Source organism: Kogia breviceps, chromosome 14, assembly GCF_026419965.1.
Source record: "Kogia breviceps isolate mKogBre1 chromosome 14, mKogBre1 haplotype 1, whole genome shotgun sequence".
Classification (NCBI taxonomy): domain Eukaryota; kingdom Metazoa; phylum Chordata; class Mammalia; order Artiodactyla; family Physeteridae; genus Kogia; species Kogia breviceps.
The window spans coordinates 85,260,432-85,284,665 of NC_081323.1; the positions used below are offsets into that span (position 1 = coordinate 85,260,432).

Sequence of the window (24,234 nt, forward strand, 5' to 3'; positions counted from 1 at the left end):
GTAAATAAACTTATTTTCTTAATTTCAATTTGTATTGTTCATTGCTAGTGTACAAAAATACAACTGATCTTTGTATGTTATCCTGAAACCTAGTTGAATCTTGTCTATTAGCTCTAAATTTTGGTGTGTGGATTCCTTAAGATTTTCTATATTTAAGATCATGTCATTTGCACACAGAGAGAGTTTTACTACTTTCTTTCCAATCTAGATGCCTTTAATTTCTTTTTCTTGCTTAATTAACCTGTCTTGAACTTCAATACTGTGTTGAATAAAAGTGGCAATAGTGGATATCATATGCTGTTCCTGATCTTAGGGGGGAAGTTTTCATTCATTTACCATTGAGTATGACGCTAGCTGTGAGTTTTTTGTAGATGCCTTTGTTAGATTGAGGGAGTTCCCTTTTATTCCTAGTTTGTGTTGAATGCTTTTCTTTTTTTTTTTTTTTTTATCATGAAAGGGTGCTGAATCTTGTCAAATGCTTTTCCTGCAGTTGTGGAGATGATCGTGCTTTTTTCCCCCATATATTCTATTGATATGATGTACTACATTGATTTTCATAGGTTGAACCACCCTTGCATTCCTGGGTTAAATCCCAATTGATTATGATGTATAATCCTGTTCATGTGTTGATGCATTTTGTTTTCTAGAATTTGTTGAGGATTTTAAGATATATTCATGAGGGATACTGGTCTGTGCTTCTTGTAATATCTTTGTCCAGTTTGATGTTGGGGTAATACTGGACTCATAGAATGAGCTAGAAAGTTCCCTCTTCTATTTTTTGGAAGCATTTGTGAGGGATTGCTGTTATTTCTTCTTTAAATGTTTGTAAAGATTCACCAGTGGAGCATTTTGTATCTGGGCTTCTCTTTGTGGAATTTTTAAAAAATTAATAATTCAATCTCTTGTTATAGGTCTATTCAGATTTTCTATTTTTTAGCCACTTTTGATTTGTGTTTCTAGGAATTTGTCCCTTTCATCTAGACTATTTAATTTGTTTGTATACTTTTTTCATAGCATCTCTAATCTTGTTTATTTCTGTTAATTCAGTAGTAATGTTCCCAATTTTATTCCTGGTTTTAGTAACTTGAGTCTCATCTGTTTTTCTCTTGGTCAGTCTAGCTAAAGATTTGTCATTTATGTTCTTTTGAGCCAACTTTTGGTTTCATTGATTATTTTTTTCCTCTCTATTTTTTTCATTCTCTTTCTTTTATTTCCACTGTAGTATTTAATATTTCCTGTCTTCTGATTTTGGGGGGGTTTAATTTTCTTTCATTTCTAATATTTTAAAGTAGGAAGTTAGGTCATGGATTTGAGAGCTTTCTACTTTTTCAATACTTGCATTTATGGCTACATATTTCCCTCTGCGCTCTGCTTTATTTACATCTCATTGGTTTTGATATATTGTATGGTTTTTTTCCATTCATCTCAAAGTATTTTCTAAGTTCCCTGGATTTTTCTTCTTTTTATCCATTGGTTATTTAGGTTGGAGCAATACCATTTTAATTTCAATAGTATATAAAACAAGACTCCTATATAACTTTATTCCCTCCCTGCTTTTGCTCTCATTATCATCCAAGTTACCTCTCTACACATCATGTGCCCATTAATATAGGTTTATAATTATTGCGTCATGCAGTTGTCTTTTAAGTCAGAAGAAAGACTTACATTAAAAAATACATTTATACTGTCATATTTATTTATTTTTTATTTTTATTTTATTTTATTTTTTTGGCTCCAAGCTGTGTGTTGGGTCAGGTCTGTTCTATGCATTTCCTCATTTTTCTTTTTTTTGAATTTTTGAATTTTATTTTATTTATTTTTTTATACAGCAGGCTCTTATTAGTCATCAATTTTATCCACATCAGTGTATACATGTCAATCCCCCAATTCATCACACCACCCCCGCCCCCTGCCGCTTTCCCCTCTTGGTGTCCATACATTTGTTCTCTACATCTGAGTCTCAATTTCTGCCCTGCAAACCAGTTCATCTGTACCATTTTTCTAGGTTCCACATATACACGTTAGTATACGATATTTGCTTTTCTCTTTCTGACTTACTTCATGCTGTATGACACTCTCTAGATCCATCCACATCTCTACAAATGACCCAGTTTTGTTCCTCTTTATGGCTGAGTAATATTCCATTGTATGTATGTACCACATCTTCTTTATCCATTTGTCTGTCGATGGGCATTTAGGTTGCTTCCATGACCTGGCTATTGTAAATAGTGCTGCAATGAACATTGGGGTGTATGTGTCTTTTAGAATTATAGTTTTCTCTGGGTATATGGCCAGTAGTGGGATTGCTGGGTCATATGGTAATTCTATTTTTAGTTTTTTAAGGAATGTCCATGCTGTTCTCCATAGTGGCTGTATCAATTTACATCCCCACCAACAGTGCAAGAGGGTTCCCTTTTCTCCACAACCTCTCCAGCATTTGTTGTTTGTAGATTTTCTGATGATGGCCATTCTGACTGGTGTGAGGTGATACCTCATTGTAGTTTTGATTTGCATTTCTCTAATGATTAGTGATGTTGAGCATTCTTTCACGTGTTTGTTGGCAATCTGTATATCTTCTTTGGAGAAATGTCTGTTTCTCCAAAATATGGTCTTCTGCCCATTTTTGGATTGGGTTGTTTGTTTTTTTTGATATTGAGCTACATGAGCTGCTGGTAAATTTTGGAGATTAATCCTTTGTCAGTTGCTTCACTTGCAAATATTTTCTCCCATTCTGAGGGTTGTCTTTTTGTCTTGTTTATGGTTTCCTTTGCTGTGCAAAAGCTTTTAAGTTTCATTAGGTCCCATTTGTTTATTTTTGTTTTTACTTCCATTTCTCTAGGAGGTGGGTCAAAAAGGATCTTGCTGTGATTTATGTCATAGAGTGTTCTGCCTATGTTTTCCTCTAATAGTTTTATAGTGTCTGGCCTTACATTTAGGTCTTTAATCCATTTTGAGTTTATTTTTGTGTATGGTGTTAGGGAGTGTTCTAATTTCATTCTTTTACATGTAGCTGTCCAGTTTTCCCAGCACCACTTATTGAAGAGACTGTCTTTTCTCCATTGTATATCATTTCCTCCTTTGTCATAGATTAGTTGACCATAGGTGCGTGGGTTTATCTCTGGGCTTTCTATCTTGTTCCATTGATCTATATTTCTGTTTCTATGCCAGTACCATATTGTCTTGATTACTGCAGCTTTGTAGTATAGTCTGAAGTCAGGGAGTCTGATTCCTCCAACTCTGCTTTTTTCCCTCAAGACTGCTTTGGCGGGCTTCCCTGGTGGCGCAGTGGTTGAGAGTCTGCCTGCCGATGCAGGGGATATGGGTTCGTGCCCCGGTCTGGGAAGATGCCACATGCCGTGGAGCGGCTAGGCCTGTGAGCCATGGCTGCTGAGCCTGCGCGTCTGGAACGTGTGCTCCGCAACGGGAGAGGCCACAACAGAGAGAGGCCCACGTACTGCAAAAAAAAAAAAAAAAAAAAAGACTGCTTTGGCTATTTGGGGTCTTTTGTGTCTCCATACAAATTTTAAGATTTTTTGTTTAGTTCTGTAAAAACTGCCATTGGTAATTTGATAGGGAGTGCATTGAATCTGTAGATTGCTTTGGGTAGTATAGTCATTTCCATAATATTGATTCTTCCAATCCAAGAACATGGTATATCTCTCCATCTGTTGGTATCATCTTTAATTTCTTTCATCAGTGTCTTATAGTTTTCTGCATACAGGTCTTTTGTCTCCCTAGGTAGGTTTATTCCTGGGTATTTTATTCTTTTTGTTGCAATGGTAAATGGGAGTGTTTCCTTAATTTCTCTTTCAGATTTTTCATCATTAGTGTATAGGAATGCAAGAGATTTCTGTGCATTAATTTTGTATCCTGCAACTTTACCAGATTCATTGATTAGCTCTAGTAGTTTTCTGGTGGCATCTTTAGGATTCTCTATGTATAGTATCATGTCACCTGCAAACAGTGACAGTTTTACTTCTTTTCCAATTTGTATTCTTTTTATTTCTTTTTCTTCTCTGATTGCCGTGGGTAGGACTTCCAAAACTCCGTTGAATAATAGTGGTGAGAGTGGACATCTTTGTCTTGATCCGGATCTTAGAGGAAGTGCTTTCAGTTTTTCACCATTGAGAATGATGTTTGCTATGGGTTTGTTGTATATGGCCTTTATTATGTTGAGCTAGGTTCCCCTCTATGCCAACTTTCTGGAGAGTTTTTAACATAAATGGGTGTTGAATTTTGTCAAAAGCTTTTTCTGCTTTTATTGAGATGATCATATGGTTTTTATTCTTCAATTTGTTAGTATGGTGTATCACATTGATTGATTTGCATATATTGAAGAATCCTTGCTTGATCATGGTGTATGATTCTTTTAATGTGCTGTTGGATTCTGTTTGCTAGTATTTTGTTGAGGATTTTTGCATCTATATTCATCAGTGATATTGGTCTGCAATTTTCTTTTTTTGTAGTATCTTTGTCTGATTTTGGTATCAGGGGGATGGTGGCCTCATAGAATGAGTTTGGGAGTGTTCCTTCCTCTGCAATTTTTTGGAAGAGTTTGAGAAGGATGGGTGTTAGCTCTTCTCTAAATGTTTGATAGAATTCACCTGTGAAGCCATCTGGTCCTGGACTTTTGTTTGTTGGAAATTTTTTTTTTCTTTTTTTTTTTTTTGTGGTACGCGGGCCTCTCACTGTTGCTCACTCTCCCGTTGCAGAGCACAGGCTCTGGACGTACAGGCTCAGCAGCCATGGCTCACGGGCCCAGCTGCTCCGCGGCATGTGGGATCTTCCCAGACCAGGGCACGAACCCGTGTCCCCTGCATTGGCAGCTGGATTCTCAACCACTGCGCCACCAGGGAAGCCCTGTTGGAAGATTTTAAATCACAGTTTCAATTTCATTACTTGTGATTGGTCTGTTCATATTTTCTATTTCTTCCTGGTTCAGTCTTGGAAGGTTATACCTTTCTAAGAATTTGTCCATTTTTCCAGGTTGTCCATTTTATTGGCATAGAGTTACTTGTAGTAGTCTCTTAGGATGCTTTGTATTTCTGTGGTGTCTGTTGTAACTTCTCCTTTTTCATTTCTAATTTTATTGATTTGAGTCCTCTCCCTCTTTTTCTTCATGAGTCTGGCTAATGGTTTATCAATTTTGTTTATCTTCTCAAAGAACCAGCTTTTAGTTTTATTGATCTTTGCTATTGTTTTCTTTGTTTCTATTTCATTTATTTCTTATCTCATCTTTATGATTTCTTTCCTTCTGCTAACTTTGGATTTTGTTTGTTCTTTCTCTAGTTCCTTCAGGTATAAGGTTAGATTGTTTATTTGAGATTTTTCTTGTTTTTTGAGGTAGACTTGTATAGCTATAAACTTCCCTCTTAGAGCTGCTTTTGCTGCATCCCATAGGTTTTGGATCATCATGTTTTCATTGTCATTTGTCTCTAGGTATTTTTTGATTTCCTCTGATTTCTTCATGATCTTTTGGTTATTTAGTAACGTGTTGTTTAACCTCCATGTGTTTGTGTTTTTTTACGTTTTTTTCCTTGTAATTCATTTCTAATCTCATAGTGTTGTGGTCAGAAAAGATGCTTGATATGATTTCAATTTTATTAAATTTACTGAGGCTTGATTTGTGACCCAAGATGTGATCTATCCTGGAGAATGTTCCATGTGCACTTGAGAAGAAAGCGTAATCTGCTTTTTTTCGATGGAATGTCCTATAAATATCAATTAAATCTATCTGGTCTATTGTGTCATTTAAAGCTTGTCTTTCCTGGGGCTTCCCTGGTGGCGCAGTGGTTGAGAGTCCACCTGCTGATGCAGGGGACACGGGTTCATGCCCCGGTCCGGGAAGATCCCACATGCCGCGGGGCAGCTGGGCCCGTGAACCATGGCCACTGAGCCTGCGCATCCAGAGCCTGTGCTCCGCAGTGGGAGAGGCCACAACAGTGAGAGGCCTGCGAAAAAAAAGAAAAAGAATAAAGCTTGTGTTTCCTTATTAATTTTCTGTTTGGATGATCTGTCCATTGGTGTCAGTGAGGTGTTAAAGTCCCCCACTATTATTGTGTTACTGTCGATTTCCTCTTTTATAGCTGTTAGCAGTTGCCTTATGTATTGAGGTGCTCCTATGTTGGGTGCATATATTTATAATTGTTATATCTTCTTGGATTGATCCCTTGATCATTATGTAGGGTCCTTCCTTGTCTCTTGTAACATTCTTTATTTTAAAGTCTATTTTATCTGATATGAGTATTGCTACTCCAGCTTTCTTTTGATTTCCATTTGCATGGAATATCTTTTTCCATCCCCTCACTTTCAGTCTGTATGTGTCCCTAGGTCTGAAGTGGGTCTCTTGTAGTCAGCATACATATGGGTCTTGTTTTTGTATCCATTCAGCAAGCCTGTGTCTTTTGGTTGGAGTATTTAATCCATTCACATTTAAGGTAATTATCGATATGTTTGTTCCTATTACCATTTTCTTAATTGTTTTGGGGTTTTTTTGTAGGTCCTTTTCTTCTCTTGTGTTTCCCACTTAGAGAAATTCCTTTAGCATTTGCTGTAGAGCTGGTTTGGTGGTGCTGAATTCTCTTAGCTTTTGCTTGTCTGTAAAGCTTTTGATTTCTCCATCCAATCTGAATGAGATCCTTGCTGGGTAGAGTAATCTTGGTTGTAGTTTCTTCCCTTTCATCACTTTAAGTATATCATGCCACTCCCTTCTGGCTTGTAGAGTTGAGAAATCAGCTGTTAACCTTATGGGAGTTCCCTTGTATGTTATTTGTCGTTTTTCCCTTGCTGCTTTCAATAATTTTTCTTTGTCTTTAATTTTTGCCAGTTTGATTACTATGTGTCTGAGCATGTTTCTCCTTGGGTTTATCCTGTATAGATCTCTCTGCACTTCCTGGACTTGGGTGGCTATTTCCTTTCCCATGTTAGGGAAGTTTTCAACTATAATCTCTTCAGATATTTTCTTGGGTCCTTTCTCTCTCTCTTCTCCTTCTGGGACCCCTATAATGCGAATGTTGTTGTGTTTAACGTTGTCCCAGAGGTCTGTCTCTTAGGCTGTCTTCATTTCTTTTCATTCTTTTTTCTTTATTCTGTTCTGCGGCAGTGAATTCCACCATTCTGTCTTCCAGGTCACTTTATCCATTCTTCTGCCTCAGTTATTCTGCTATTGATTCCTTCTAGTGTAGTTTTCATTTCATTTATTATATTGTTCATCTCTGTTTGTTTGTTCTTTAATTCTTCTAGGTCTTTGCTAAACATTTCGTGCATCTACTCAATCTTTGCCTCCATTCTTTTCCCAAGGTCCTGGATCATCTTCACTATCATTATTCTGAATTCTTTTTCTGGAAGGTTGCCTATCTCCACTTCACTTAGTTGTTTTTCTGGGGTTTTATCTTGTTCCTTCATCTGGTACATAGCCTTCTGCCTTTTCATCTTGTCTATCTTTCTGTGAATGTGGTTTTTGTTCCACAGGCTGCAGGATTGTAGTTCTTCTTGCTTCTGCTGTCTGCTTGCTGGTGGATGAGGCTATCTACTGTACTGTCTTTTATTTTTACCATTATATTTGCCTTTCTGGTATTGTTGATTTCTTCATGTCTTTGGTTATTATCTAGTTTCTAGTACCTGAAGAGCTCTCTTCTTGTAGAGTGAGTTTGCTGACAATGGATTCTCTCAGGTTTTGTTTATCTGAGAATGTCTTAATTTCTCCATTTTATTATAATTTGCCATGTATAGAATTCTAGCTTGACAAACTTGCTATCAGCATTTTAAATATGTCATTTATGCTTTCTGGGGATAAATCAGCCCTTGATCTTGTTGAGGACTTGTGTATGGTGAGTTACTTCTCTTTTCCTGATTTCAAGATTCTCTTTTTGGTTTTGGCTTCCAACATTTTATGATGTGTCTAAGTGTGGATCTCTTGGAGTTTTTCCTGTTTGAAGTTCATTAAGCTTCTCAGAGGTGTAGGTTAATTTCTTCATCAAATTTGTGATGTTTTTGGAAGTCATTTCTTCAGATGTACTTTCTGCCCCTTTCTCTCTCTTTTCCACTCTATTATGCATATATTGTTGATCTGTAAGGCTCTGTTAAGTTTAATCTTCATTTTTTTTTGCTTTAAAAAAAACCCACAGTCTTTATTTCCCTCAAAGGGGGTGCACTATTCCTGGAAGTACAGTAATACCTGGTTCAATGCACGGAGTGGATGAAGCAAGTTCTATTCCATCTCCTAGTTACAAAAATCCATTTAATATATTGTCCTTGGATAGAGGATGTGTCAGATATTAAACTGATAGGAATAGCTACTATGCTTGCTTCTTGGCCTTTTGGCTAAGATCTATTCATTCTCTTTTTCCCTCATGCTGGTTAATCTCAATGGACCCATCTTTAAGTTCACTGATGATTTGTTCTGTGTCTAAGACATCATTCTTATGTCTCTAAGACATCATTCTTAGACTTTCCTTTAATTCTTTAGACATGCTTTCCTTTAGTTCTTTGAACATATTTAAAGTCTTTATCTAGTAAGTCCAATGTCTGGGCGCCTCAGGGACAGTTTCTATTAATTGCCTTGTTTTTTGCTTGTGCTATACGTGCTATACTTTCAATGTCTTGTAATTTCTTTAACAACTAGTCATTTAAAATAATGTGGCAACTTTGGATATAAGATCTGCCCCCCCACCCCTTGCCCAGGGTTTGTTGCTGTTGCTCATTGTTTGTCCATTCGGTGACTTTTGAGTTGATTTTGTAAAGTTTGTATTCTTTGTCATGTGTAGGCACTGAATTCTCTGCTCAGTTAGCTTAGCGGTCAGCTAATGATTGGACAGAGATTTCCTTACACACTTGGAAGCAAAAATTCACCCAGTCTTTGCCAAAGCATTCTGTGTGCATGTTCAACGTTCAACCAGGAAGTTGACAGTGCTGCCTTAAACCTTCACTTCCTGCTTACACAGAGCCTCGAAGTCAGCCAGAAGTGAGACCTCAGGGTCTTCTCCATTTTCTGTGAGCATGTGCAACAGTTCTATAGAGGCCTGTGACCTTCTAGATTTTCAGGAACATGTGGGAGTTCTCAAAGCCCCAATGAATATCTATTCCCAGCTTTGCCTTTTAAGTTTTTTGGTTAGTCTATTGTTTGCCCCCAACTGTTATCTAACCCTCACACCCCCCACCCCAAACAGCTGTGAAGTTGAACCACTTCCCTAACTGTTTTTAACAAATACTTCCAGGGAAAAGACTTTTTGCATTGTGTGAGCTCTGAGTCAAATAAAATAGAATCTTACAAATGGGATCTCTCAGGAAACCACGAGAATCATCGAATAATAATAATTCTCTGGGAATGAGGCTTTAAGGGAGCACCAACCTGTTCTGCCTCCTCCAGTGGCTGCTGGGCTGTTGGTTTTCAAAGCTACCACGGAGCTGGGGGAGGAGAAGTGGGAATGAGGCAAGGCAAAATGCCATAAGCCTTGCTGTTCTTACTGAGATTTAGACATTTTTCTTGAATAAACCCTTTTCAGCTTGAATAAAACAAGTTGCTGCAAACCTTTGGTCAGTTTCCAGAGTTCTAAAAAAGCTGATTCTATTTTTCAGGTTTCTTGTTGCTTTTATGGAGGAGAGAATTTTGAGGTCCTTGTTCTCCCATTTTTGCTGCCACCCACTAGCATGTCCTTACTGCATGGGATAAAAAGGTGCTGGGGATCCAAGTGATGATAGGAATTACCTATCCCCCAGAGCATGGGGAGTGTCCCACAAATCAGTGAGACCACCAAATGTTCTTCCTTCCCCTAATACAGACCAGCATACACATTGAGACATAGTGTTCAAGCCAGCTTCTTCTAATCAGATAGATGGCTAGACTAGATGACCTATGGTTCCTTTTGGCAGAGACTCTGACTTGAATGTATGTCTCCTTTCAGGTCAGCCTCACCCTGCAAGAAATAATCAATGGTGTCAATGCCTCAGATCCAGAACTATGTTTCCAGGCCACCCAGGCAGCCAGGTATCGCCAAACAGACTTGTATTGTTGACAGATGCATAGCTAGAAATGGGTTCCAGCAGCCTATTTGGTTTCTTGGCATTGGCAAAATGCCCACACAACATAAGAAAAGGCCAGTCCATCCAGAAGTGAGATGAAATTGCTCCTCTACACTGTCCTTGAGAACAACTTAAGATATGCAAGTGTGGTCAGAGATGAATGGCTTAATTTAAATTGGCCTCAACGAGAATGGCGGCTCATAGATAATAACTAAAGGGAAAAATATTGCTTCATCACTGCAGAGTGCTACAGGCTGAACTCTAGGATATGAAGGAGCTCTGGCCCAGCGGTTTGTTTCATTTGATAGTTAGGAATGCCAAGAACATCCATAAAGGAGGTTCTTCTTACCTGCCTCACAGGACATGTTCTTGTCTTTTCTCTTACACTGCGAAGGAAAATGCTGTCCCGGGAAAAGAACCCTCCTCTGAAGCTGATTGTTGATGCAGGGCTCATTCCCAGGCTGGTGGACTTCCTGAAGTCATCGCTTCATCCCCGCTTGCAGCTCGAGGCAGCCTGGGCTCTGACCAATATTGCCTCCGGTACTTCGGAGCTGACTCGTGCTGTTGTGGACGGAGGGGCCATCCAGCCCTTGGTTGAGCTCCTGTCTTCCCCTCATATGACTGTGTGTGAACAGGCAGTGTGGGCCCTTGGTAATATAGCAGGTGAGCCTCTCCCCTCGGTGGGGGGCCGGGGGCAAAGAAATGGTGGGCCTTGTGAGTGACATGCGATGGGAATTCTTTGGGTAGATTGTAGATCAGACACTTTAAGTATAAATACCTAGCGATGCTGGGAAGAGTAGAACGGGCCTTTCAGAAATTCAGAGTCGAGTTCAGAGGCCAAAAATTGAAGCTGAAGCTAGAAGACATGGTATGTTCTGAAGCTTCCAGGCTGCCTAGGGACACCTGCCAAGACTGGGGTCCTACAGCCTCAAGGCTTAGTGGCTTGAGGAACAAAAGACAAGTCTTTGGCTCATGCATTGTGGGGATTTTATGACAGACCCTTACCTCACCCAGTGCCCTAAAAGAATTCTACCTTCAGTGAAAGTTGCCCAGGGAATACACATAAAAATGTCTGCTTAGTTTAGGATAAAAGTCTCCCCTGAAAACACAATCCTAAGACTGGCCTCATGGATTTGGGACTGGATGCTGTATTCCCTGCGTGGTCCGGGAAAACACAAGCCGGGGAGTGAGTGCTGTCAGGTTAGGAACTCCAGGATCCCTGGCTGAATATAAATGTGACACTCTCTGGGGGAAACAAACTCATTCGGGCCCCTCAGGATTTTGACAAATTAAGATCAGCCAAATATTAGCAATTTCAAGTTCAGAAAGTCAACAATCCACTATGACTGAGTCAGCAGAAGCACACAATGTGATTAGAATCCCAAGGACTTCAGAGGATGGAATTAGCAAACACAGAATATAAAATAAGCCTACTTTTTCAAAGCTTGCAGAAATAAAGCAACTATTACAGAGATTACGTCTCTCATTTTGCTTAGTGCAGTAAGGAACAGGCAAAATCGGGTGGTGTAGTATAACAGATACCTTGCCTGATGATTGAAGAATTACAGGCTGAGACGTCTAGGGTCTAAAATTGGTATTCTAGCCGAAATAGCAGACAACTGATGGCTAGAATCTATCCATCTCCCAGACTTTGTTCTGAGTAGCATTTGGAAGTTACTGCCCCATGTCAAAGCCTTCTGGGAAGACAATTTGGTCCATAGTGGCCTTTGTCTCCTGAGAACCATGCTGTGAAATGCCACCACCATTTAGAGCATGCTGCCTGGGCCCAGTTGGCTGGCTCCTTGATGGGTCCAGAGACTCTGCTTATAGCAATCCCTGCTGTGTGGTGCCTGATTTCCACGTCAGGCCATCTACTCAACCAGCATGTCAGAGACCCAGGGTCTAGTTCATGGCTATACTATCTACTTGCCCAACCCAGGAATGAGTTTTGGCCTCTCCCCCTTTTCAGAGACTTGTGAAGAATTACTCACCCACCCCAGGACTCTCTCTGTGCCCTTTTTGAGTGTCATGTTCTTGTCTATTTGTAGGTGATGGACCAAAATTCAGAGACGACGTTATCTTGAGTGATGCCATTCCACATCTGCTGACCCTGGTTTCATCAAGTATACCAGTGAATGTCTTTTTAAAATTAATTTTATTTATTCATTTATTTATTTGGCTGCATCGGGTCTTAGTTGCAGCACACGGGCTCTTCGTTGCAGTGCGCAGGCGTCTCTCTAGTTGTGGTGCATGGGCTCAGTAGGTGCAGCGTGCAGCTTAGTTGCCCCACGGCATGTGAGATCTTAGTTCCCTGACCAGGGATTGAACCCGTGTCCCCTGCATTGGAAGGCAGATTCTTAACCACTGGACCACCAGGGAGGTCCCCAGTGAGTGTCTTCTTAATGAGGTATCCTAGTTAGGTAACAGGTTCCCAAAGTTGGGAAATGGGGGATGTAATTGCAAACCAATGCTAGGCCATGTGGTTGCTGCCCGGCCCCCTAACGATAGCAATGATGAACACGGCCTAGGACTGCATATTACTCTGGGTAGAAGTTGATCCAAATTTGTCCTCAAGGGCAGTAGTGCTCATCTTTCTTTGTGGGGGGCATTGGGGATTAGAAGAGATCCATTCAAATTTTTCTAAGCTTACAATCCTGCAAAAGTAGATGACTGAGCTCTCTGTTCCAGGGACACAGACAGAGTCAGTGGCTCACCAGTTCTGTTCCTGGGTAATAAGTAGGGTCTAGGTTGGAAGCTTAGGGTCCAAGTTGATTGCTGTGGCGACACTAGGGGACTCCCTGGGTTAGGAATGAAATGTGGGTTCTAGATTTGCCTCAAACAAAAATGAAGAGAAGGTAGCTTCCAAAAGTCAAGGGAATACATGCCCTGCCTTCAAGGTGAGAGAGAGCCTGATATGGTTGAACCGGAAAAAGGCTGACATGATCAAGGGAGCTTGCAAGGAGAGAGCAATATTAGATGACAAGTAGGGCGAGGGACTTAGACGTCATCTTGGTGGCAAAAGGAAGGCTTTGGAGGATTTCAAGGCAGGAAGTAAAGTGGCCTGATTTTCCAGAAAGACCATTCTGGCTGCTTGCTGTAGGAACATAGCAGAGGGAGATGGCGAAGTAGATGGACCTGGGTTACTGCTGTGATGGCCATAGAAGGGGGAGACAGAAAGAAGCGAGGATGCCCTCGGGTGTCAGGTAAGTTTGTTTAGAGCACTGCCCTCCCAGAGATGTGGGGAGGATAGAGGAAAGAAGGAATCGGAGCCTTAATTGTACGTATTAAGTTGAAGCCAGTGAGAGGCACCATTGCAGCAACGACAGATAGATAGATATGCAGGTCAATCTCGATGGTTGTGCATGTATGTGTTATCCAGCTGGGAAAGGTCCGCCGGAGCAGGGATCAGCCAATCGAACCTGGCCAACTGCTTGTTTTTTTAAATAAAGTTTTATTTATTTGAAATAAACAGCCACGCCCATTAATTTACATACACATTGTCTGTGGCTTTTGCAGTGTTAGGAGGGCAGAATGGATAAGTTGCAACAGAGACCACCTGGCCTGCAAAGTTGAAAAACTTTACTATCTGGCCTTTTACAGAAAAAGGTGGCTGACCTCTGCTCTAGAGTGTGAGGAAACCCAGGACCAAGTCCTGAGGGCTCTGAAATTCAGAACTCGGTAGAACCTGCCAAGAAGAATGAGAAGAAACAGCCCACTTGGCAATGCAAAACCAGGCTTGGTGTCACAGATGGCAAAAAGAGCTCTTTCAAAAAGCTTGGATTTGGTGACTCGGAAGGAGCTGATTTCATCGCTAACTCCAAAGAAGTAGGGGAAGAAACCAGACTAGAAGGGGTAGAAGAAGAAGATAGACAGTGAATACGCATGCCTCCTTGAGGATTGATTCTGAAAAACAGAAGTGGGGCGGTGGCTGGAGAGGCGCCAAGGGTAGGGGTTGAATGTCGCAGAGTGTGTTTCTATACTGGTGGGACTGATGCAGAGGAGAGAGGTGATTCTGGGGACGGATGGGAAGACTGATCTTCAAACAGAAGGTCAAAATCGTGGTTAGGACATGTTGGTAGAGTTCATAGGCTGGTGGGAAGACCAAGTAACTCCTGCTTGATCTTTGTTTCCTCAGAGAGGAATGAAATTAGGTCATCAATCGAGTCAAGCGGGGAAGGACATTTTGAAGAATATAAGGAAACCTCCATCTGACGTCTGCATATAAAACAAAGCTCATTCTCTGCGTTCCTCCTCTACTCACTACCTAGAATAAATTCCTGTTTGAAGCTCAAAGGCTTGGGTTCATGCGGGTCAATCCTATTGATCAAAGATGCTCAGATGGACTTGAGGATATGGGGAGGGGGAAGGGTAAGCTGTGACGATGTGAGAGAGTGGCAGGGACATATATACACTATCAAATGTAAATTAGATCGCTAGTGGGAAGCTGCCGCATAGCACAGGGAGTTCACCTCTGTGCTTTGTGACCACCTAGAGGGGTGGGATAGGGAGGTTGGGAGAGAGGGTGACGCAAGAGGGAAGAGATATGGGAACATATGTATATGTATAACTGATTCACTTTGTTGTAAAGGAGATACTAACACACTATTGTAAAACAGTTATACTCCAATAAAGATGTTTTAAAAAACAAAACAAAAAAACGAAACAAAATGATGCTCAGGACACATTGCCATTGGTGTCTTCCTTCTTTGCACCCCTTGCTGGAGACGGTCTCCTCGTTACAGGTCACATTCCTGCGGAACATCGCGTGGACCTTGTCCAACCTGTGCCGGAACAAGAACCCATACCCTTCTGATCGCGCAGTGAAGCAGATGTTGCCCGCCCTCTTGCACCTCCTGTGGCACCCAGACGGAGAGGTTCTCTCGGACACCTGCTGGGCTCTGTCCTACCTCACCGACGGCTGTGATACGCGCATCGGCCAAGTGGTGGACACGGGGGTCCTGCCAAGGCTGGTTGAGCTTATGAGCAGCTCAGAGCTCAACGTCTTGGTAAGTGTCCTGGGTCGTGTCGGTCTCTGTAGGGGCCTTCAGATTAGAGTCTGTGGGTCATCAGTACTCGAGCGGGTTCTGTTCTCTCCCACCCCCGAGCCCTCCCCAGCTGACTTTGATCCTTTACCTGGAACAAAGCTGTTCATCTGCATTTCCCTGGTCTCTGCTACTCTGTAGCCAAAGACTTGAATCGACTTTGATCCAAAATCCTAGTGGGTATTCAGTGACTTACATTTTCTTGGTCTGAGAACTAGAAAAGATAGAAGAGCACCAATTAAAATTGCTTATAATCCCTCCACCCAGTGAGCTATTCTTTTGTGGCCTTTCATTCTACTGGTCTACGCATGTAGATGTTAACAAGTTGGTATGCATGTTTGTGAGTCTGTGTGTTTTAACGTGAAGCTCGTAACATTTGAATTTCTTACTCACATATAAAAGATAATTCCCCCTTATCCTCTCCCCAGCTGGTTCTCGTAGACTACTTCAGATATAGGTGAAAAAGTAAGTAAAACCAAGGTCAATACTTGACTCTGAGACATATGTCACTTACATAATATACTTCTTGAAAATGTAGTGTGAAGCATGGGTACCCCTTTTGATTTCTATGCCTAATATTATGCAGTCTTAGCAATCATCTGTTCTGAGATGAGGGTAGCATTCCTCAGAAGTCAAGGTTAGTTTGGGGGTAATGCTGGGGGCATGGAAGGTATAAAGACAACATCTTCAAGATGTTGTTTATTGTGGGGCTTGGGGCCCAACTGCGGCAGTCCTGGCAAGGCTGTGATTGGCCTATGGCACTTCTAACATCTCTCACTCGAGTAGCATATACCTAGCATGATAGGCTAGGAAAACTCTAGAACTGTTGATGGGCTGTGCTGGGGCTGCCACTGCCATGCAGAGAAACCAAAATAAATCCACGGTCAGCCCTCCTAGGACAGTTGTCTTAAGCCCAATCATAGACCCATCCTGGGGACCTTCAAAGTTATTGAGAGAAGCTTTATGAATAAATAAATAAACAAAAATGCCACTGAGATTTCACTAGCTCTAATAACATATACAACAGAAACTTTTTTTTTTGCGGTACGCGGGCCTCTCACTGTTGTGGCCTCTCCCGCTGCGGAGCACAGGCTCCGGACGCACAGCCTCAGTGGCCACGGCTCACGGGCCCAGCCGCTCCGCGGCATGTGGGATCCTCCCGGACCGGGGCACAAACCCGTGTCCCCCGCATTGGCAGGCGGACTCTCAACCACTGCGCCACCAGGGAAGCCCAGAAACTTTTTTTTTTTAATGAGGTTAATTATAGGGACCAGCCTCATTCCCAAAGTGTTTTGTGGTTGTTGACTATTTATTTATTTTAATAAATTATTAATTTATATTTTATTTTTGGCTGCATTACGTCTTCGTTGCTTCACGCGAGCTTTCTCTAGTTGCGGCGAGCGGGGGCTACTCTTCGTTGCGGTGCGCGGGTGTCTCACTGCGGTGGCTTCTCTTGTTGCAGAGCACGGGCTCTAGGCGCCGGGCTTCAGTAGTTGTGGCCCGCGGGCTTAGTTGCTCCGCGGCACGTGGGATCTTCCCACACTAGGGCTGGAACCCGTGTCCCCTGCGTTGGCAGGTGGATTCTTAACCACTGCGCCACCAGGGAAGCCCTGATAATACATCTCTTGATCTCTATCCCACTTGAGCTGGAACTACTGGGAGGCTGGCGAGTACCTTTAAACGGTGTAAACAGCCACGGATGCACAGAATTAATAAGGATCGTGGATATAATCATTGTTCACAGGCTTCCAGAAAACCGTCAGCACAGCACGCTAGATGTCTGGGAGGGCACGGAGCTTGGAGCAGTGGTCACCTTCCACGGTGATGAATTCACGGTCCTTGGTGACACTCTCTCACCTTGCTCTTCCAGACCCCCTCTCTGCGCGCTGTGGGGAACATTGTCACCGGGACGGACCACCAGACCCAGCTGGCCCTGGACGCGGGCGTCCTGGCTGTGCTGCCCCAGCTCCTCACGCACCCCCGCTCCTCCATCCAGAAGGAGGCGGCCTGGGCCCTAAGCAACGTGGCCGCGGGGCCCCGCCAGCACCTCCAGCAGCTGATCGCTTGCGGTGTGCTGCCTCTCTTGGTGGCTGTTCTAGAAAACGTAAGTGGCCCACGTGACAAAAGGTTACCCTCCAGCAGGTCCTGTGTTGAACTCCTTTAGCTCTTCAGGGGCGGGCCGAGAAGCAAAACGAATTGAGATCATGACGAACCTATGAAATATTAAGTTTCCTAACTCTCCCTGAAAAAAAAGAAAGGGACATCCCATTTTGGACAATCCAATAAAAATTTAGAAGGCTCAGCGAGCATTGGCCAGTGAAAAGGTGATCCCACAGCTCGCATATCCAGAAGAATCTTGAGCTGGTAAATACCGGCTTATCTCTAGCGTTAAAAGAATGTGCCATCTACTCTCTCCTTGGCAAAAAGGGGTGAGGTTTGGTTTGGTTTTGTTTTAGGAGGAAAAACGTGTCGGGTTACGGTGATATTATACACTGAAGAAAGGTGGCCTTTGCGGTGTAAAAATCCCACTGATGAAAGGGGTAATATATATAGAAAATCCAGATATAACAGTAGAAATACAACAAAGCTTCCTTCTTCCTCCTGATTCCCACTTCCTTTTCGCAGGACAATTACGACTCTCAGCATTTCTTTTTGTCACCTTTTAGTGGATGAGCTATGTGTAAACCATCAACCTGTGAAACGAGTCAGGAGTGGCGACCTGGGGTTGCGGACAGAGGTTACTGAGTAAGATGGGGAAAAGGAGGCACTGGCCGTGCCCTGCTCTCAGGTTGGCTGGTGGGTTCCCAGGTGTGCATTAGGTACGAAAAGCTATAGCCCAGGTTTGCTACCCAAATCATGGCGTCTTCCAGTCTATCGGACACGTCCTATCCTGCTGGGAGTCTGTACATATTCTAATCAGAAACATCTAGTCAGAATCAAGGAGTAATCGTTTTTCAAACCGTGCCTTTTGAACTATAGCTTGCTTGGAGCCATATGGGTTTTTTTTTTGTTTTTTGGTTTTTTTTGGTGTGTTTTTTTAAACTTTGTTTTAAACTGAGTCAGTTTCCCCCAGCCATAAAATGGGAACAACTCCTCCTGCAAAGAGATAGAAGGATCTGTGATAAATGACTCCCTTCTCTCTAGGCCAAGTGCTTTTTATAAACGTAAGGGATGCATTGAGTGATATTTCAGTGGCTTTCCTCTGTCCCCTCCAGACTGTGTGCTCAACTTTGTAGCTCTGGAGCTTCTTGTCCAAAGTTTTACTGGAGCAGAAAGACTAGAAATGTAGACATGGGTCACTGTAACCTAAAATCCCTAATTTGTATTGATTGGGTGATGTTGGTTCTCTTTTTCCGATAACGTGACTTAAGAAAGTGAGTCTGTTTGAACTTAGAACCTCCCTCTAAGACCCCACGTGAGTCTGCCTTTCCTCCTCCTTGGCTTCTCAAAGATGCTGTCTTCTGCTCAAAAACTGAAGGCAGGGTTGCCAAGGGGTTCTGTGTAAATTGCACATATAGTCCTGGGAATTAGGTAGCCCAGCCTACCTAGAAGTTGAACCATGTTTGCACTATATTTAAATTCTTCAGGATTTGTCAAGAATGGAAATGTCCTTTCTCTGCAGGGAGAATTTAAAGTCCAGAAAGAGGCTGTCTGGACAGTGGCTAACTTCACAACTGGGGGTACCGTGGACCAGTTGATCCAGCTTGTCCAGGCTGGAGTCCTGGAGCCACTAATAAATCTTCTCACCACCCCAGACACCAAAATTGTTCTCATCATTCTCGACATCCTCTTTTTTATCCTCCAGGTGAGCTGTTCTGAACAGGTGGGTTTCTAAATAGCAGTCTCTAAAGTCAGATGTTTAATTTGGTCCTTAAAACCTAACTAGGATTCTCTTTTCCTCTCCACTTCCTCACCCCCTCCCTTTGTCCACACATCCTGTGGATGACGAGACAAGAGGCCTTTCAAAGAGGGTCCACCATCTTCATTTTCTCGGATAAGTGTTTGTGTGCCCAGCACTGTTTTAGATGCTCAGGAAATGACGTAGCAAAGTCCTTGTTCTATAGAGCTTATGTATTAGGGGGGAGGGGACCAGACGCATCAGATAGAGGGTTACGGGTAAAATGTATCTGATAGAGGGGTAGTTACTGATGGTCCAGAGTGGAGAGGGGATGGTGATCTCTTATATGTAGCAGTTAGGAGAAACTTCACTGAGGAAGGACGTTTGAGCAAAGACCTGAAAGAAGTGAGTGAATCCTGTGGATACCTGGGAAAGAGCACTCTAGGTGAAGGAAACCTTAAAAAGCAAGGAGGGGGGTGTGGCCAGAGCAGAACAAAGGGCTGAAAGGTGGTGGGAAACAGGCTCAAGGGACCCAGGGGCCGGATCACTGAAGGTCTGTGAGGACGGGGACTTGCTCTGAGTGAGATGGAGAAACCAACCAAAGGTCTGAAGCGAGGAAAACAATAGTCAGTGAGCCACGTGGCTGGCTCTTTTGGAAGACTGAAGCATAGGATATACTTGAAGGAAGCAGCAGGACGTTAGCGATGATAGATCTCGAGGGACCATACTAGAGTTCCTTTTCCATTCGGCTATGTAGCTGGGAAAATGGACTACAAAGCCTTGAATTAGAATTCTAGAAAAGTCTTACTTCTGAAAGGTAAGTTAAGCCAATATTTACATACTATTTGTGTCGGCTGTACACTGAACAACAAATTACTCCTTGGTGGCTTAAAACAAACATTTATTATCTCACATGGTTTCTGGGGTTAGGAATCTGGAGGCAGCATAGTCGGATGGTTCTGGCTCAGGGTCTTTCATGAAGTTCAAGATGGAAACTGGGGCTGCAGTTTCATCTGAAGGCTTGGTGGAGGCTGGAGGATCAGCTTGCAAGATGACTCACTCACATGCCTAGAAAGTTATTCTTACCACGTGGACTCCCTGGGACTGCTTGAGTGCCCTCACGTTATGGCAACTGGCTTCCCCTGAAGCAAGTGACCTTAGAAAGCAAAGTGGAAGCCCCAATGTCTTTTATGACCTGTGAAGGAGGTTATTTCAACAGCATCCTATTACACAGATCAGTCCATTTCAACATGGGAGGGGGCTACACAGGGGCATAAATACCCAGAGGCTGGGATCATCTCAGGCCATCGTGGAGGCTGGCAATATTCATTTGGTTAAGGTCTTTTTATATGTGACTAAGCCATTTGAAAAGTTTCAAAGTAACACCGGAGGACTCCTTTTATTTATTTTTGGCTGTGCTGGGTCTTCATTGCTGCATGCAGGCTTTCTCTAGTTGCGGCTACTCTTTGTTGTGGTGCACGGGCTTCTCATTGCAGTGGCTTCTCTTGTTGCAGAGCACGGGCTCTAGGTGTGAGAGCTTCAGTAGTTGCATCACGTGGGCTCAGTAGTTGCGGCACATGGGCCCCAGAGCATGCGGGCTTCAGTGGTTGTGGCTTGGGGGCTCAGTAGTTGCGGCTTGGGGGCTCTAGAGCACTGGCTCAATAGTTGTGGTACATGGGCTTAGTTGCTCTGTGGCACGTGGGACCTTCCCGGACCCGGGCTCGATCCTGTGTCTCCTGCATTGGCAGGCAGATGCTTAACCACTGGACCACCAGGGAAGTCCCCAGAGGACTCCTTTTAAAAGCTCACTTAAAGCATCCTTTTCATGTAACTGTCCTGGAAAGAACTGACCTGAGTCAAGAACAGATTGGAAACAGCCCAATTAGACGCTTAGACTGAGCAAATCACAGACACAGAGTACCCACTTGGCAGCCAGAGGCAAAGTTGGACATACAAAATGTGTGAAAGCACACTTGGGGGGGCCATAGAAATTTAAGTTCATCTCATTCATTTGAATTAAACACTTGGGATTTTTTTTCTTGGGAGAGTCTGGGCAAATCCCATCTGATGGACCAGTGAAGCCCCTATATCAGATAGTGGCACATGGGACACTGAGAAAAATCAAGATGAAATAGAAAACAGTTTCAGGTGGGCAGCAGAGTGCAGTTGTGGTTCTCTGAAGTAACTTGGGGGCCATCTGCTGTGCTGTCAAAGTCCAGAATCCTTCTCCAGGGATCCTACTGCCCTGGGGCACCCCCAACTTCCCCATTTTCTTGGAGGCTCACCTAGCACATTGGTTCTTACCTCCATTTTTTTCACTGAAAGCCAAGAGCTCATTCTGGATGTACGGATAGGACTAGAAGGTATCAAGGCTTAGGTAAAAGTACAAACTCTCATCATATAAATTATGGCCTAAACGATATTTAATTTGATCCATAGGAAGGTTTGGGTTTTTTTTGTTCATTTGTTTGTTTTTGTTACTGTTCACAGAATAGTCATCAGAACCCTATCGGATGCCAAAGTTGTTTCTCTCTCTCTCTCCACTTCCCCCAAATATTCTGTTTAGCCGGACCACTCCCTTTTCTATAAATATGCAGCACGTCTTCCCTCACAACTTTGTCCTTGCCATTCCTTCTCTTGGGGATGCTGTTACCCTGTGATGGACCCTGGCACCGTACTATCCGTTAAGAACTTGATACTTTCCAAGCCTCTTGTGCACATCTTCTTGCTATAAATTCAAACTCTGATCATTTATTATACTTTCTTTTTTCAATTAATTTTTTTATTGAAGTATAGATGATTTACAATGTGTCAATTTCTGCTGAACAGCAAAGTGATTCAGTTATACAAATATGTATGTTTTTATATTCTTTTCCAATATGGTTTATCCCAGGATATTATACTTTCTATACTATAGCACTTATTATCTCCCCTGATAGTGTGAGTTATGAAAAGGCTTTCTCTAAATCCTACCTTTATTTCTAGTTTTGTGTGCCTTGCTCATAGTATATGTACAAATGTTGAGTGAGTGAATACCCAAGGATGAGAAATCCAATGATCAGCATTGGATTAAATCAAATCACATCATTTGTTTCCAGGGACCTCGTTAGTTGCCATGGTGTGGCTTCTGTCACCCAGGGTCTCCTGCCCGACCCCTCAAGGCTTTCCAGGGAGTGCAGGGCCAGAACATCTGCATTTACATAGCATCACTAGAACATTCTTTTCTCTGTTTTTGAAACAGTCTCCATTAATTAGAAGGGAGATACCTACCAAATAGTGTTTAGTGATGGATATACAGATGATGGCATACTCAGCAAAAAAAAATAAATAAATACTGTATTTTGTACAGTGAAGATAAACCTCCATAGACAGATGACAAATATCCAAACTGAGAGGAAAACAATGCAATTTTAAATCAGTCTGGGACAGTAACACTGCAACTGCCCATTCTGCAATGGGTGGCTTTCGTCCAGTTCTGCTGAGGTGAGGCCCCACGTCCTAAGGGCTTTGGGGCAGAGTCTCACTCTTCTACGGCCCACAGGCAGCAGAGAAGATTTCTCAGAAGGAAAACATGTGTCTGCTGATAGAAGGACTCGGTGGGATCGATAGAATTGAGGCTTTGCAACTTCACGAGAACCGTCAGATTGCCCTGACTGCTCTGAACATTACTGAGAGACACTTCTCTGAGGTAAGTGCCTAGACCACCTGGCAGGTACCTGAGCTGTCCCTGGGAGGTGGGTGATGGTCAGGCGGGCTTCTCTCATGACTTGGCCCTGAGTTTCTCCCCCTCCGTGTTATCCAGGCCACCTCTGAGTGGTAGCTTCCTGCCTCCTGGAAGCTGTTCTAGACCCACTAATCTCACAGAAGTTTGTCCTGCTGCTTCTGGTATAGAATTTCACTCTTGTTTTTGTTTTTGTTTTCCCCTACTCTCGCCTCTCTTGGGGGAGGGAGAGGGGGAAGAAAGGAGTATGATGCGAAAGTGACTTTGTACTGAGAAATACAAACAATGAAGGCAGGCCCAGCTTTTGGACAAACATTTTGCTACTTACTGCCTTTTGTCTCTTTGCAGAATATGTTGATTGGGAATGAACTCAACAAGAGGCTCCCCAAATTCCTGCAGGAGCAGGGAGTAATGATCAGAGAGCATTAGATACTTTTAAAAAGCTTTTTATTAGAGTAAAACATATGTAACTTAAAATTTACCATGTAAATCTTTTTTTTTTTTTAAATTTTTGGCCACACCCCACAGCATGTGGGGTCTTACTTCCCTGACCAGGGATCACACCGCAGCCCCTGCACTGGAAGGCAGATACTTAATCACCAGACCGCTGGGGAAGTCCCGACCATGTAAATCATTTCTAAGTGTACAGTTCACTGGCATTAGGTACATTTCACACTGTTGTGCAACCGTTACCACCGTCCCTCCCCAGAACTTTTCCAAGTGAGAACTCTGTCCCCGTTAAACAGTGCCCCGTTTCCCACCCCCCCACTCCCCGCCAGGCCCTGGTAACCACCAGATTACTTTCTGTCTCTGTGAATTTGACTACTGAGTGCCTCATAAGAGGAATTGTATGGTATTTGTCCGTTCGTGACTGGCTTTTTTCACTTAGCATAATGTCTTCAAGTTTCGTCTGTGCTGTAGCGTTTGTCAAAATTTCCCCCCTTAAGCCTAAATAATACTCTATTGAATGGATATACTACATTTTGTTCATCTCTTCATTGATGGACACTTGGGTTGTCCTTTTGGCTATTATGAATAATGCTGCTATGAGTATGGGAGTACAGATATGTTCGAATTCCTCCTTTTCTCTCTTTGGGGTAGATACCCAGAAGCGGGATTGTTGGATCATATGGTAATTTTGTTTTTCATCTTTGAGGAAACGCCGTATTGTTATCCATAGTGTATGTGGATACGTTTTACATCAACACACAAAGGTTCCCATTTTTCAGCATCTTCACCAGCGCTTGTTTTCTGTTTCTTGTTGTTGTTATTGTTTTGTTTGTTTTCTTGTGTTCTGTTTTTTGATAGTAGCCATTTCAATGGGTATGAAGTGGTATCCCATTGTGGTTTTTCTCTCCCAGTTTTATTGAGATATAATTGACATAGAGCACTGCATAAGTTTGAGGTGTACAGCATAATGATTTGATGTACATACATCATGAAATGATTAGCACAGTTAGTTTAGTGAACGTCCATCGTATCATAGGTATAAAATAAAAGAATAGAAGAAAAAATGTTTTCCTTGTGATGAGAACTCTTAAGATTTACTCTAACAACTTTCGTATATAACATACAGCAGTGTATGTAAATTAATTAATTAATTTATTTATGGC

General features: G+C 42.6%; 1 protein-coding gene and 1 non-coding gene across 2 annotated transcripts in view; one reads left to right on the forward strand and one right to left on the reverse strand.

Moving 5' to 3' along the window:
- KPNA7 (karyopherin subunit alpha 7) overlaps positions 1-24,234 on the forward strand; it is a 48,959-nt gene that overhangs the window by 21,195 nt on the left and 3,530 nt on the right. Inside the window, 7 exon segments of the mRNA XM_067012243.1 lie at positions 9,903-9,985; positions 10,415-10,683; positions 12,069-12,151; positions 14,763-15,026; positions 16,933-17,166; positions 18,685-18,867; positions 22,442-22,588. Coding sequence (XP_066868344.1) covers positions 9,903-9,985; positions 10,415-10,683; positions 12,069-12,151; positions 14,763-15,026; positions 16,933-17,166; positions 18,685-18,867; positions 22,442-22,588 — 1,263 coding nt within the window.
- Positions 8,143-8,331, reverse strand: LOC131741952 (U2 spliceosomal RNA). The gene has a single exon (XR_009331301.1). It is a non-coding gene; the product is annotated as a U2 spliceosomal RNA (small nuclear RNA).